The 17,522-nt window shown below is 37.9% G+C and overlaps 1 protein-coding gene across 1 annotated transcript in view; it reads right to left on the reverse strand.

Moving 5' to 3' along the window:
* The window catches only part of LOC135467989 (uncharacterized), a 38,240-nt gene that overhangs the window by 13,241 nt on the left and 7,477 nt on the right, over nt 1–17,522 (reverse strand). Inside the window, exons 2-5 of the mRNA XM_064745965.1 lie at nt 14,361–14,626; nt 3,279–3,325; nt 2,923–3,084; nt 1,655–1,758 (exon numbers count right to left, since the gene is read on the reverse strand). Coding sequence (XP_064602035.1) covers nt 1,655–1,758; nt 2,923–3,084; nt 3,279–3,325; nt 14,361–14,460 — 413 coding nt within the window. The 5' untranslated portion in view covers nt 14,461–14,626. The remainder of the gene's footprint in view (nt 1–1,654; nt 1,759–2,922; nt 3,085–3,278; nt 3,326–14,360; nt 14,627–17,522) is intronic.

Below are 17,522 nucleotides of genomic sequence, written 5' to 3' on the forward strand. Positions count from 1 at the left end.
GCTCCTCCACTTAAGAGAAAGAAAAAGACACGGATGGAGGACATTCAACCAACTGAAAGAAGAATTTCTTGGCGGCACATATTCCCTGATGGAATGCCTCGGTGTCCAGGATGCTGTCCTTCTGATTTTTAACAACATAATTATATTAAAGTCTGATCTGTTCAAAATTCTATCAGGACTATATTTAAATGCCTATGTCTGAGAAAAATAAAGATACAATTTTTATGAGTATCTGAGTTTTGTCATGCTTGACTGATCCTAGAGGTGACTTGCCACCTGAGGCGTTAATTCTAATCCCTTGTCCCTCCATTCCACTTATGCCTACACTCTGTTATGACTTTTCTACTCTAATTTTTCAAATCATAGGTATAAGTGGAATAAACCTCGGACAGAACTTCAGACAAACTGGGTTTTTTCCATCTGTAAATGTACAATTTCTGAACATCTGGTTAGGTCAGAGAGCACTACAAAGGAATGTAGCCAACAACCAGATCAGAGAGTACTACAAGGGAATGTAGCCAACAACCACACCAGAGAGCACTACAAGGGAATGCAGCCAACAACTAGACCAGAGAGTACTACAAGGGAATGTAGCCAACAACTAGACCAGAGAGTACTACAAGGGAATGTAGAAAACAACTAGACCACAGAGCACTACAAGGGAATGTAGCCAACAACTAGACCACAGAGCACTACAAGGGAATGTAGAAAACAACTTCCTATTCCTAATAAAAAATCAATGTAGATTTTCTTTCCTAAAGTTAAGACAAACTTTATCTGTGACACATGGCCACTTGTATTTCAGCACACAAGTAATGAGAGATGCACATAATTAGGACTTACGTGTATACACAGACACACCTCTAATTCACAGATATTCCAGAAACGCATCTACAGTAGCATTTTACATAGGAGTTCCAATGTCTACAGAATAACAGCGAGCCACATTAAGAGCTTGGTCAATCAGTATAAACAGCTCCTGCCTCCATTCACTTGGGTCAAGTACGTAGAGTTGTGATACATATATTCTTACACATTCCTTTCCCAGAATACTTAAGGGTCAAGTATGGATTTCCCCTGCCCTAAGGAGATCTGTTCACAGCCGATTCCCAGAGAATGTCACAACCATGTACTCTATTTGACCTAAACTCTTGCCCAAGATGAAGTAGCCCATTCTGCCTTATTCTCAGAGTTTTACTGATGTGTTCAGAAAGGCGTTTACAAGTTTTTTTTCTGACTGTGGGACATCCTACTGGAAAATGTAATTTTCAGCAGCAAAAGTAATATATTATGACATGTGTCTCCAAATATTTATTCCTCTGGGGCACATTTTACAGGCTAAACACAGCACATACAAACCACATGTAACTAGCCTCATCTGTTATCTCTTACTTCTTATACAGTGACAAAATGGTGCCAAAACATTATCAAACTATTTCCCTTACTGACAAAGACATTCCTTAATAAAAACATTTCAGCTGTTTTCCTTTTCTTTTCTATTTTTTCTAGTAATGGGCTTTTGGGCAAACACTTCTTTATTTGTTTGTTATCACTTAAGCACTATAATCCAAGATTTGAATGTTAACACACATTCTGTACCATTAATATATAAAACACAATCATGAAATTTGACTGGTTGATAAGTGTCTCTCACCTGCAGTGATTGGACAGGTGACCATTGCGTTGTAGCTCCTGCAACAAAATATCCTTATGTTCGCCATACGTTTTCATCTGTTCAGACATCTTACTCAACTCAACCTGCACGATGACAATGTAAAACAAAAGCACATACATGTATATCACAACAACTATATATCCTGTATCACATCACACAGTAATATTCTGACAACCTGTGGATGGTCATGGGCTTTCCTATCTGGCTAAGGATATTTTATGGGTTTTCCCATCTGGTTGGTCATGGGTTTTCCCATCTGGTTGGTCATGGGTTTTCCCATCTGGCTCTGTCCACGTTCCTCCCACCATAAGGTTGGTCATCATCATAAGTGAAATATTCTTGAGTATGGCGTAAAACGCCAATCAAATGAATAAATAAGTAAACATTCAGATCTGCTCTATCACCACCAAACATGACAATTCACAGCACTTTTTCTGTTCAAAATCTAAATATCTACCCATAATACCTTTCAACTTTTCTATTTAAATGCTGAAAGGGAGCATTGAGGTTTGGTTTTCCTATCAGACTGAATAGTAAAATGACACTCTAGTATACACAATGACTAGGAAATCTTTCTTAGATTTCTAGTCATTTTAAAAAAAAATACTGTTTTAGTTACTACTTCTCTTCACAGACATCAGTGTCTCCAGCAATAACACAAGATACATGAACCACTTAGTGGCAAATTTTACATGTACCACATAGTGGCAAATTTTACATGTACCACATAGTGGCAAATTTTACATGTACCACATAGTGGTAAATTTTGCATGGACCACATAGCTGCAAATTTTACATGGACCACATAGTGGCAAATTTTACATGTACCACATAGTGGCAAATTTTACATGTACCACATAGTGGTAAATTTTGCATGGACCACATAGCTGCAAATTTTACATGGACCACATAGTGGCAAATTTTACATGGGCCACATAGCGGCAAATTTTACATGTACTGCATTTCACCTTAAGTTTAACAATTTTCAAGTGACACATTTTACTTCATGTTATTTGATTCATGCTTTTTATAGGGCCATTTAAGAGTTGTTGTTTTTTTTGTTCAGTTTGACTAATTTCTTATCAGAAAAAAACTTATGTGTTGACAACAAAACTATTGTTTCTCAACGTGCATTTTATACATACCAAAGTTCAGGTGAAATAAAGTACACGTATGAGTACAAGTACATATAAAAAATGCATCACTACAAATAGTATGTCAACCCAGACTTTGTCTGACTCTGGCACCTTGAGAGACTCCACAGTATCTGTCAGCTGAGCAATCTGTGTCTCATACTGGCTCGCTCTCTCCAGCCACTCCTTCTGTTTCCTCTCATCAAACTGTATCTTGGCTAGTTCCTCCAGGACTGTGACAAAGCCAGACTTCATCTCCATCACCATCTCCTCAACCTACACATCAACACAAATAATACAATATATTGTTACAGCTTTTCGGTTGATGTTCAAAAAAATATTTTATGTAATTACCCAACATATAATAGTTAATGAAAATTTTTTCAAAACATGCATGCGTCCTGCGCTGTATTTTTGTTGACTTCACCCCTTAGAAGCAGATAAGCCAAAAACTAAGACACAAAACTCACCATGGTAAGTTGATCTGGTGCATCGCTCCCTGGGGAACCCATGCCTACTAACAGAAAAGGCATCTTCAATTAATCTCAGATAAAGACGTCATACAGACATTCTTAAGTTTGCAATACACATGTTCAAGGCACCTTTAGTGCTATAGTGCTATGTGCAACTACATTTAAATATATACAACTGTTGTCTATGCTTGTTTTTTTATGAACACACTAACCGACTAAAACAGTTCTGAACAACCACAGAAGCACCAGTTTGTAAGACTTGACATTAAATTTCAATTTAAATTTTGAAATAGACTAGCAGACTTCTTTCTTTCACTACCACATGTACAGAGTTTTAAATGCACATCATGATGCATGTATAGCTGAAAACAGGTAATGTGCTATACAGCAGTATGTTTTACCTGCTGAAGCAATTGAACAGAGTTTATAATGTACACTGTGGTAAAGGTGTCAATTGGCTTCCAAATGCGCACAGGAAGGCATGAGGTCACAAGCTGTCGTACTGAGTTATTGTCACATATATCACAGCTTTCGAAGCCAGTCATTATAAAAAGTGTCCTTCACATATGATATGTATCACATGGCCACAGCTGCACTGAAACAGCAGGTGTACGCCCAGTTCTGTAAGTGACACACAACAATAACAGACAAGATATCCCCTTCCCTCTTGCTTCAAAAGTATCAATTCAGAAACATCTCATTTTCATTCCGAATCCACTTTAATTATTTGTAAATGACAGAATTATGCAGTTCTCAAAATGAATCAAATTCACAGTTAGTTGCTCTCCAACCGATGTTCTGCATTTACTGCCACTTCAATAAACTAGGACAGTTTTCATCAAGAAAGAATGTTTTCTCATTGAGTTTCCCATACGTGTTTTTATTGACTGGTGTTTTATGCTGTACTCAAGAATATTTCACTTATAATACGGCGGCCAGCATTATGCTGGGAGTAAACCGGGCAAAGCCTTCGGGAATCCCACGACCATTGGTAGGCTGCTGATAGGCCTACCCATGTGCAGCAGGAGCTGGATTTAAACTCTTAATGGCCACATTGGTGAGATGCTCCAGAATTATTGTGCACAGTAACCCCCTCAGCAAGAATTTCCTATAATTTCCTGGAATCAAAGTATACATGTGCGTGTATATACAATAACTTATCTGTAATCTCTTTTGAGCACGGCATCCATTGCCTCCTTCTAACTTACATGTACATTACTTGCGTCATGTATCTCTGTGATAAACCAAACACATGGCTGAAAACTCATGATTTATACAAATCTCTTGTGGCACGCAGGTATACTGTATAAGAGGGCCAGGTGAGGCTCTGCTCATGTACTGTACATGTAGATCTGGACATCCACAGCTGTATTGTGGGGTAGAAATCCTGGAGGTACAGAGCCTGCAGCGTAAACCTTATCGCCCTGTCAGACGTACCCACAAACTCCATTTACATGTGCCACATTAGAGCTATAAGCTTAGAAAACAGGAAGTATAGTTCTGATGAGGCAACTGGTCATAGCTAGTGCATATGTACTTCCATTATTCTTTACAGTTTTTGGTACCTAAAACCACATCTGAATGCAGTTCGTATCACTGTAGCAAGTCGATCCTGAGTAATAAATATATTTGTACAGCTACATATATATTGGTTTAAACATCTTTATCACCTGTAAAAGTTTAATTCCGCCTGTTATTTCAGAGGCAGAAAAATGCTTTCAGCATTTGTCCATGTCACTCTCTGCATGTACATGTATATAACACACTTGGGTTCACAGATAAGCAGGATGCATTTCTCATCTGTAAAGTTCATTTAGTCGGAAGCCCTAAGACAGTATAATAACTTTTGTGTATTATTAATACACACTAGTATGTCCATTACATTTTATGCACAATAATATCTATAAAATCACAGAGAATAGAAAAAATATTGCTTATACATCTACATGTATCTTCTTCTGTTACGAAATTGTATCATTTTACCTGATGTAAATACATATTATCTAATACTACATATTCAAAAGGTGGTGACATGTTAGTAATTAAGAAACTTAACTGACACATCTATGTGTACATATAGCTTTTCATGGGGAATCCATTTTATTAAAATCAAAAAATATGGTGAACGACCTTCAATTAAGCAAAGAACATGCATTCTTAGCGGCGAATATAAAATGTCATTTAATACTGGTCTTGATATTGAAACATATTTTTCCAGTATGATATCATCATATCTTTGATAATAAACTTCATAACATGTTTCTTACATCAAAACAAGAATCAGCCAAAATGAGCCGCTCAGTCCTGGACGATATTATAGGTCATACCCCTAAGTATTCTTGTTAGCTTGTCCTCAACTTGATCGTGTACATTTAACACTGTGATACATGTTGATACTTGTACTTACACACCATAACAAGAAGATCTGACAAAAAACACACAAAGAGTCATAAAAAACTTGTTTTCCTATCAAGTTATCCTGTTCCATGTTCCATGAGTTTTGGTGTCACTCAGACTCATCAAATATACATGTACATGAATCATCAGAGCAGACAAAAACAAAATGACTATACAAAGGAGTTGAGGCTACATGGGATCATGTTTAGTCCTTAGATACTGATCTATTTCCTGTGTTGGAGCCCTGCCAATTCCTGACAGATCACACATGTAGGGGGATCCTGTAGCACAAAGGTATACCCAGACTAGGGGAGCTAGGAGCTACCATTAATAATGAAAGACAGACAGTACATGTCCAACATAAGATCACATTGGATAAGTGGAGATGGGGCTGTTCCATCGCCCAGTGTAAATGAATGATCTGTGTAGTAATTGGAGGTAGAATATAAATGTCAGAAATATAATCACTGACACAAGAATGATGTAACTTTCACTACCATTAATTACTTGCCGTGAAAAAATGTTATATATATTGAACATATCCTATTTCTTCTAATGTCTGGGTCACCGGGTCTACTCATTTTACCCAATATACATGTATAGATTGACAGAGGCATTACTTATGGAATATGGAATATCACAAATATACATGTAAATGTAGCAGGAATACTGAGTTTCTTTTTTTCTCAAAGGGTTAGATCATCTAATGAACAATGTAGTCATATCTTTTCTTTTCCAAAAGGCTGGTAATAAATTAACATTCTACTTTCAACACTGCTAATATGTCCCAAAAATTTGAAGAATTACTGTACTTAGCTAAAGTGCTAGAAAAAATACAACAACGTTAATTGCCTCATTTAGTTTTTGTATTCATCCCTTCCAGAAAAAATAAGAGAATATCTCATGAACAGCTTTTTTGCTATTAGATTGAATATCATTATTCCCTAAAAAAATTAATCAACAATTACCTATACGACACATGAATCAATGACAATGGGTTAACACAATAATGGCTATCAAACTGTCAGTAATGTGAAAGACGACATATCATGTTTTTATCATGTATGAGATGAAAATGCCAGGCTTATTAATTTCAACAGATGTAATAATTATAAGCCAAGGAATATATGATTTTGAGTAATCATGGTTTATTACCACATATATGCATACCAAATAAGATTTTTTTTTTTTTTTTTTTTTTGATTGGAGTTTTACGCCGTACTCAAGAATATTTCACTTATACGACGGCGGCCAGCATTATGGTGGGTGGAAACCGGGCAGAGCCCGGGGGAAACCCACGACCATCCGTAGGTTGCTGACAGACCTTCTCACATACAGCCGGAGAGGAAGCCAGCATGAGCTGGACTTGAACTCACAGCGACCGCATTGGTGAGAGACTCCTGGGTCATTACGCTGCGCTAGCGCTTTAACCGACTGAGCCACGGAGGCCCCACCAAATAAGAAAAAAAAATTACACAATGTTTACCTTCAGATGTATAGCTTAACTAAAATTACCATTCATTAGTTTTATTTAATGTAACTGTTCTCTGCAATTAAGGGATGGACTATAAATACAGCATAACACGTCTGAAACATAAATCCTACTTGTATATCCATGCATGCATACACACTGTACACGCAGTATACATGTATAAGGCCTAAGACTAGAGAAGAGTTTAGTTAACAGACATGTCTATACACACTTACGTGTACCTACACACATTTGAATCGATACTGACAGTCCTCATACATGTAGGTTCATGAATAGCCTTCAAAGACAGACAGTTTTCCTGTACCGTGAAGTTACATCAACACATCAAGACCAGGCATGAGGAGACCAGTGACAATCACCTATACAGTGTGTACATGGATGACATCATCCACATCTGTCAATACATACAACGAGACACTTCACATTTCTCAACCATGAAGAGGTAATTCTGAATGGCTACTTAAACAATTGTAGATTCAAACAATGTGGACATTGTAACAGATTATTATATATTCTGAATACACAGGCAGGACACTGCAACATTAGTAACCCTTCTGATAAATGTGTGTTACTTGTAAAGTCTGTCACACTAGTCACCACAAGATTGTTCAGGTAAGTAAAATACTTTAGGCATTCAGGTTTTCAGGTAGACTGTTAACCAGCTTGTGACACTAGTCACCACAATATTGTTTAGGTAATTAAAATACTTCAGGAATTCAGGTTTTCAGGTAGGCTGTTAACCAGTTTGTGACATTAGTCACCACAATATTGTTTAGGTAATTAAAATACTTTAGGAATTCAGGTTTCCAGGTAGACTGTTAACCAGTTTGTCACATTGGGCACCATAATATTGTTCAGGTAATTAGAAGTCATATGGTAGTCAGGTTTTCAGGTATATCATTAACCGGTTACTTACCATATCTTAATACATATATATATATATATATATATACAAGCATGTACATGTATGCCCAATACAGTAGTGTCTTAAAAGACCAGGTGTGTACTTCAAAAGAATGTCTTATGCATGACACAGACACAGACTTCGTGAGCATACAATGTTTTTTAATGGACAGGTTACAAGCTCATTAAAGCCATGATCAGTGGCTAGCCACTTAATGGAGCCATTTTTATCAACTGATTTTTATTAAATGTTGGTCATCTAATAAGACCTGTAATCATTGCTGACAGGTTTCTATAAGCAAAAGGAGCTAAAGTGATAGTAATAATATATGAATCCCTTAGTGCATATCTTATCTGACAGTACATCACATTACCTGTCAGTCATTTCTTTAGCAATTAATACATGCACTTATGTGAGCATCAAACTGTTAGTGACAGTATAACATGATCTAGATATGCACTATAAAATTCTGAACTGACACAGAGACCCATGTCCACTTTCACAACACTAAATGTTTTTGATAACTTTTCTCATACATGACGTCCATTTAAGTTGTTTTATGCTAGACAACCTTTATTTCTGAAAAACAATCATGAGAATCTGGGTTTACAAAGTTTTGTACAAGTAGGACGTAAATACTATACAAACTTATCGCATACTTACCCAAATACTAATATGGTACTTCCTACATTATAATGTCCAAATCTAATGTCCTACATTGTAATGTCCAAATGTAATGTCCAAATGTAATCTCCTACATTATAATGTCCAAATGTAATGTCCTACATTGTAATGTCCAAATGTAATGACCAAATGTAATGACCAAATGTAATGTCCTACATTGTAATGTCCAAATGTAATGTCCAAATGTAATCTCCTACATTATAATGTCCAAATGTAATGTCCTACATTGTAATGTCCAAATGTAATGACCAAATGTAATGTCCTACATTGTAATGTCCAAATGTAATGTCCAAATGTAATCTCCTACATTATAATGTCCAAATGTAATGTCCAAATGTAATGACCAAATGTAATGTCCTACATTGTAATGTCCAAATGTAATGTCCAAATGTAATCTCCTACATTATAATGTCCAAATGTAATGTCCTACATTGTAATGTCCAAATGTAATGACCAAATGTAATGTCCAACATTGTAATGTCCAACATTATATAACATTTGGATTCATCCATCCTTTCTCTATGTCAATAAGTCAAAAAGGAGATTAAGGCAGATGGATAGAAGTCTCTTGTAATTCAGGTCAAAACATAAAACAAAGTACAGTACACCTGGTAAGAAAGATCACAGGGCTCAGCTGGTTTATACCTACTTGAGGTATATGCATTTTGGACCTGACAATGGCTAGCCAACTCGGGCACACTGATCATTGTACATTACATGTACGCTGGTGCTTAGAAACTAAGCTGGCCTCTGGCTTTAGTCCTGGATTCTGGGTGTCTACTCCTGTTTTTGACCGCAGACATGAGCTGACACAATCCTGGTTCATCCCCACGCAGAGGCCCTTCACCCTGGTCCTGGGTACCCGTCTGTGTAAACCTGAGGGGGCCTCAGTGGTGCTATACTGAGATGGTACTTGTGTAAACTTTGATGGGGCCTAGACTGCTACCCATCACTACTGCTTTGTTCTGGTCTCTCTGTTTCATTATTTCATTGACCCAAGTAAACTCAACAAGCTCAATGTAGACAGCTAACCATTACTACCGCTTTGTTTGACTTCACAAGGGCTTCATTTTCTCAAGGTACCTTTGTGAGCTCAGACAAAGTATAATATAGACAACTATACACCCATCATCACTGCTTTGTTGTTCTCTCTGCTTCTCTTTCTTGGCTGCTTTTTTAATGAAAAGCTGTGTTTAGTTTTATGCTGACCACCACACAAAGGAATGTTCATGTTTAACTAGGGTATACATTATGTATCAATTTTTACCACACAGTATCCTGCCAGTCCTTGATTCATTACAATTTTTTTCATCAATTACATGTGTTACTATTTAAAGATAACATTTTTTACCTTTTCAGACCACTTCAGGCATGGTCTGATATCTTTTGATACATACTGCAGCTGAACTCAAATTTGTTCATCTTACCAAACTAGTCAATCAATATCAAAGGCTGTGACCTGGCAAAAACAATGGCCTATATGTTGCATTTTTCTACAGTAACAGTTAGAGTACCATCTCAGTCAGCCTACATCTGATTTGTTATAGTTATATAGAGTTACCATCAATCTGCAAGCCACAACAACGGAGTAAACAATTTACATGAGGTGGGGATAGGTGGGAGGGTGTTGGGAGCGGGTAAGGGTTTATTTATTCCTCGATAATTTACAAATAGACGGGTAGTTGGATAAAATGATCTTACATTAAGTAACATTTGTTGATCAATAATCTCCCTCTCTAACATTGATTTAGTTATTTATTTATTTGTTTGGAGTTTTACTCTATCCTCGAGAATATTTCAATTTCATTACACAGCAGTCAGCTTTATGGCAGCAGGAAACCGGGCAGAGCCTGGAGGAAACCACCATCATCTGTAGGTTGCTGGAAGACATTCTTGTCTATGACGGCAGTGGACGCTGACGTGGGCTGGAATTAACTCACATCAATCACACTGATGAGAGAGTCACAAGTAATTGTGCTGCACTAACATGCTAACACCTCGGAAACAGGGTCTTCCTCAAATGTTGAAATTGTTGTGTCATGTGTGACATAGAGAACCCAATAGGAGTGAAGCAGAAGTTGCCAAGGCAAAGATAAAGCAGAATTGGTCATAAAGAAAGTGAAACAGAAGTTACCATGGAGGAGATGATGAAAAAGCTGTCAAGGAGGATTGAAAGAGAAGTTACATGAAGCAAGAGGAAAAGAAGCAGAAGTTACCATGTAGGAAATGAAGCAGAAATTACCATGGAGGAAATGAAACAGAAGTTACCAGAGATTATATGAGGCAAAAGTTGTCATGAAGAAGAGGAAGTAGAAGTTACCATGGAGTGGATGAGGCAGAAGTTGTAACGGGTGAAATGAAGCAGAAGTTGTCAGGCAGGAAGTGAAGCAAAAGTTGTCAGGGAGGAAGTGAAGCAGAAGATGTTAGGCAGTAAGTGAAGCAGATGTTGTCAAGCAGCAAATAAAGCAGAAGTTGTCAGGGAGGAAGTGAAGCAGAAGTTGCCAGGCAGCAACTGAAGCAAAAGTTGTCAGGGAGGAAGTTAAGCAAAAGATGTTAGGCAGCAAGTGAAGCAGAAGTTGTCAGGCAAGAAGGAAGCTGAAGTTGTCAGGCAGCAAGTGAAGCAGAAGATGTTAGGCAGTAAGTGAAGCAGAAGTTGTCCAGGAGCAAATAAAGCAGAAGTTGTCAGGGAGGAAGTGAAGCAGAAGTTATCAGGCAGCAAGTGAAGCAGAAGATGTTAGGCAGTAAGTGAAGCAGAAGTTGTCAAGCAGCAAATAAAGCAGAAGTTGTCAGGGAGGAAGTGAAGCAGAAGTTATCAGGCAGTAAGTGAAGCAGATGTTGTCAAGCAGCAAATAAAGCAGAAGTTGTCAGGGAGGAAGTGAAGCAGAAGTTGCCAGGCAGCAACTGAAGCAAAAGTTGTCAGGGAGGAAGTTAAGCAAAAGATGTTAGGCAGCAAGTGAAGCAGAAGTTGTCAGGCAAGAAGGAAGCTGAAGTTGTCAGGCAGCAAGTGAAGCAGATTGTGAGGCGGGAGATGAAGCAGAAATTGTCTGGGACGAATTGATGCAGAAGTTACCAGAGGGTGATGAAGTAGAAGTTACTATGGAGAAGGTCAAGAAGAATATGCCAATGTGGACTTCATCATGCTGTTGTGAATAGACATATATGGGACTAGACACGATGTGCATCAACAAACAAGAATATGGCCAATTCTGTGACAGGATTTAATAATTCATCTCTTACACATCAACAGTTCGACACTTTTTGCTGTTATGTGAAAAGCTTAGAAGGCTGTATAATACACACTGTACATATACCCTGGCCTTAAACATTTGTATACAGTGCCATAAGATGAATTAATTATAAGACCATGCAACATCAGCAAATGGCGAATATACAGATAATTATTGCAAATTTTCACAATTCTTTAAATCAAATATATTAGAATGAAAATACACCCAGGCTAATAAAGTATTAACAATACATTGGATAGAGGCCTTGAAATAGTTTCTTTAAATACCTCAGATGTAATTTAAGATTAATTGTCCGCAAACAATACATGTAGTTTTACTTACATATACATGTATCTAAACATGTGAGTAATCCACAATACAACAGGCCTTGAGTGTACTATGCGAGCTAATGCAAACCCACTGGGATGACAAATTACTGCTCCTTTAACTAATGACAGCTACACATAAACACCTGCACCTGAACTCATGCAACCTTTAAAGCTTCACCATAAATCTGCATGAAATTTCAGATGCCCTTTGTAGTACATGTATTAATTAAAAAAATAAAGATTAGATGTTGACACATGTATATACATGTATTGTACAATTATCATAGTTTGAACCAGGAGTGCAGCCAGTCTGAGCCAGAAGTGCAGCCAGGACAAACATAGAGTTACATCTGTAATGGAGATGTACATCTATCTGTATCCCTCAACTTTACTCACTGCTAACTGGCTAACATATGTGTACGTGTACTGGCTAACATATGTGTACATGTACTGGCTAACATATGGGTAAATATACTGGCTAACATAGGTGTACGTGCACTGGCTAACATATGTGTACATGTACTGGCTAACATATGTGTACGTGTACTGGCTAACATATGGGTACATGTACTGGCTAACATATGGGTACATGTATTGGCTACTGTACAGATACATCTACTGGCTAACACATGGGTACATGTACTGGCTCACATATGGGTACAAATACTGGCTCACATATGGGTACAAATACTGGCTCACATATGGGTACAAATACTGGCTCACATATGGGTACAAATATTGGCTCACATATGGGTACAAATACTGGCTCACATATGGGTACATGTACTGGCTAACATATGGGTACATGTACTGGCTAACATATGTGTACGTGTACTGGCTAACATATGGGTACATGTACTGGCTAACATATGGGTACATGTACTGGCTACCGTACAGGTACATCTACTGGCTAACATATGGGTACATGTACTGGCTCACATATGGGTACATGTACTGGCTCACATATGGGTACAAATACTGGCTCACATATGGGTACAAATACTGGCTCACATATGGGTACAAATACTGGCTCACATATGGGTACAAATACTGGCTCACATATGGGTACAAATACTGGCTGACATATGGGTACAAATACTGGCTCACATATGGGTACATGTACTGGCTAACATATGGGTACATGTACAGTCAAATATTCAGGTGTAACAAATGTGTAAAAATCTACACTTGTACATATAGCCCAAAGTACATGTACATATTTAAAAGAAACTAAAACTTACAGGTACATGACTATTATATTAGAGTACAAGATACATTAAATATTGGCAAAACTTTAGTAAAAAAAGCAAGGATTTTAGATGCAAGTAAATCTCACAAAAATACTGGCAATGAAACTTACTTTTTTCTCATAGGATATCAGCCTACCTTTAAACATCTTTCTAAGATCAATAGAACTCTCAAATCAGGCAAAATGAACAACTTTGTCACAGATGAAATTAACATTAATTATTTGAAGACTACAACAAAACCATTATTTTGAAAATGATTTTACTGATTCGCAGCAAGCTTTTCTTTATCAGCTTACATGTAGATAAGCCTTCTACACCGGGTTTGTATCATTCTGCATCCTTTCTGGAATTTTTTATACCCAAACAACTGATAGGACAATGATTTGCATGAGTTGATTTCATCAGCATCAGACGAAGCAGAACACTGACTGAGCAATGAACTGATGCAGCCAAACAGTCCATGCTGACGTATATGTACATGTGATATTCCTCGCTTATGTCCGCATTCATGATTTATTCATGGCCTTTCATGACACATTATCACCTGACACTCTGTGTTATAAATTAAAGCTGAATGAGGTGCAACATTTGAGTAGTGATCTTTGGAAATGATTATAAACATACTTGAAAAAGAGTATCTATAATTTTTTTTTGTTTTCCTGCACTTTGCCAATTACATTAGAGCACAAGATACATTACATATTGTAAATTAACAAAAATTTAGTAAAAAAGCAAGGATTTTAGACGCAAGTAAATCTCACCTGAATGTGTTGACGCATGTTGACAGCTGACTTACCTGAGGAGATAGGTTGTCTTGCTGAAGAGTCCTTGATATCTTGACCTTCTGGGGTCATGTCTGTTAGGAGGGTGGGATCAGACTGGTCACTGTCCTCCATCTTAGTCTGGCACTTTGCTAAGCCTCCTGGTCCACAGCTGTGTGACTGGCAGTGAGTGTGACAACAAGAGCAGTGTACCCCAGCCCGCCCTGGGTTGGGGCAGGGCGTTGTCCAGTTGCAGGGGTCAACTTCACGTAATTCATCAACTTTACCCACGGGTGACAGTCTACAAATATACCAAACATCCTGGCTATTAGAGCCTGTGGGGAAGCCCCTACCTACCCCCATGGTAATCGCTTAAAAACAGCACTGTACTAAAATACACTCAAACTGCATGTACATTTAGAGTGATTTTCTTCAAACCAGTTCACACTGTTTATAATGTGTATGTCTGTGCAGTGCTTAGCTGTCCACCAGCAGAGCTTCACTAAGTAACATACTGTTTGCTCATAAAAAGTTCACCATAACACAGTCCGGAATAATGGCTCTACACCAGATCTCCAACAATAATGGTTTCCGATCAGTTTATGTAACAATAATGGTTCTGCACCACTCTGTCCAACAATGTCTTCACACAACTTTGGCCAACAATAATATCTGCACACCAGATTGTACAACCAGACTGGTTCCACACCACTTTGTCACAAAGCAGTAACTCCACACTGCTGTAAACATATCCAATACCGGTACTAGTTTAACACCACTTTGCTCACAGACAGAGCTCTACTTTGTCCAACAACATCTTGAATACTTCTCTGTTCACGGATAATGGTTTAAAGTAATGTTGTCCACCACCAACTGTTCTACAAAAAGTTTGTCCAGGAGTTCTGATTCAGTATCACTTACAAACAGTTACTCATTCCTTTACAGGAATTTCATCTCCATTTAACTTTTCAGCCTGCAGAGATGGGCATATGTATCTCTGCTAACACAGGTACTCAACCTTCAAATCAACAACAGTGGGCAACCATACAGGTTTCTCCTGTAAACTAACAACTGCCCTAAAGAAATCTGCTTAGAGAGCAGTCAGCATACTAAGGATGATCGGTTTTCCATCGTCAGAAAACACGGTGAAGACATGAGCATTCAGCATTCTGCCATGATGCATGACTGTATAGCTGTATACCCCCTCAGTGTGCCTGGCACCCTAATGCCTGCACCACTCTAAATATACACATACACTGTACATGTTTGTGATAGCACTGGGCACACCTTCATCTCAATTCACCATAAGTAATAGGCTGCTGCTGCAGCAGAGAGGATAAAGTTTCACAGGCTGAAGGCGGCAGCCACTGAGTGAGCAGGAAAGCAGACATAACCCTACCCTAACACCCTTAATGCACATTCACTACATGTGCTGCCAATGTTCTGTAAAAAAGCATAATTCCCGAAAAAAAACACAGAAGGGCACAGTCCATGTACTCATCAGGAATGTTGGCCTTTACCACTATTGGCAAGAAATGTTCATTTGTAAATACATCTACATCGTAACTTTGTACAAAAAAATGTGTCAACTTTAAAGAAACCAATAATTCATGAACATGTACAAAGTTACATTGTGATTGTGATTATGTTTAATATGGAAAACTGTTCAGAAATGTACATAGTCCAGCTGTATATGGAAAGCAGCTACCAAAAATCAGTAAAGCAATCATTTCCTACATGGTCAAGGAAACTACTGAGTTTTTGTATACAACACAAAATCTTCATGACAATAGCCCATTACACTGCTCCAGTTTTTTCCTTTTTTCCTTCAGTTGCACAGTTTGTGAGCTGTTTCCTGGTTTGACTGAATGAGCTGAAATGATGTAGCAGTTGCTTGCAAAAGTGATGTTGGGTCCAGCCCATCACCAATTAACTTACTGACAATCTCATTAGGGGTAATGCATAGCATTTGTATTATTTATGACACATCTCCTTGCATTTAGTCTCTCCTTCATTTTTAAGAATAAAACCACTGTATACAAGTATAGCTGAAACTACATCATGATCTATCTTTCTTAGATAGATAAAACAGAAATATCTGCTATTTTGTATCATTATCACCAACTCTGGGATTTTCATTACCATAGCTGTGGCAACACTTTAGTAGGTTGTAAATCATAAGTAGGCTTCAGCATGTGTCAGGAGGCCACCAGCAGTACTGGCACTGATGTGTTCATAGCAGTGGTGCTGCCAGTCTCTGTGGATTACCCTGACCAGTGGTCAACCACTGATGTAAAGTGTAAGTAAAATCGTGGGAACTACCCCACATTCTTGGTCATCAGCTGAGGCGTTAGTCTAGGCATTACATTTACAGCTCTGTGTGTAATGAGGATGGGGAGTCCAGGAGAAGGCTTGCCTCTGTCAACACACCTTGAACACCTCTCCCTCTCATGTGTGGCTTGTCCAAATTCATTCACCATTATGCTCACAAGTAGAATTTACATGCATTGTACAAAAATGTGCAGATATATGTACAGGGTACATAAAAATAATCTAGGTACAATGCCCAGGGAAATGTATGTAATTTAATTTTCGGGTAACTTGATTCTTGATGGAAAAATCTATGTATCTGTGAAGAAATCATAATTTTCCTAAGTGTGCCAAGTAAACCATGTACTTTAACATGCAGAAATTTCAAAATACATGCAATTCATGCCATCAGATGAAACATAGGAATGTTTGAACATAAGGAACAGTTATTATCAACTCCACATTGCTTCATGTACATACATGCTCATGAATATCATGAGCAACACAAACATATTCATGTCAAATATCATGGACAGAGTACATGTATGCATGCATACAAATTTATGAAAGTCTTCAAAAGAACTCTTCTCCATTTGTCTTACCTGATCAAACCACTGGATTTGTAAAATACATGTGCATATGTATATCAAGTCTACTGGTTCATCAACAAAATCAAAGATCTTGGGTGGAACTTTCACAAAGCTTTGCAACTGCTCTTCTGAAGTCACATCCAATTATAGAGTTGCATTCAGTAAGACTTCACACGTAGAAAAGCGATTCATGTAAAAATGGACACATGAACTTTTATAAAAGAAGGCTATGCAGAGAACATAGGTTACCAGTAGAGAAGAGCTCAGATCTGTGCACACCTTGGGGCAGGTTCAGGA

The sequence above is a fragment of the Liolophura sinensis genome, chromosome 6 (assembly GCF_032854445.1).
Source record: "Liolophura sinensis isolate JHLJ2023 chromosome 6, CUHK_Ljap_v2, whole genome shotgun sequence".
Classification (NCBI taxonomy): Eukaryota; Metazoa; Mollusca; class Polyplacophora; order Chitonida; family Chitonidae; genus Liolophura; species Liolophura sinensis.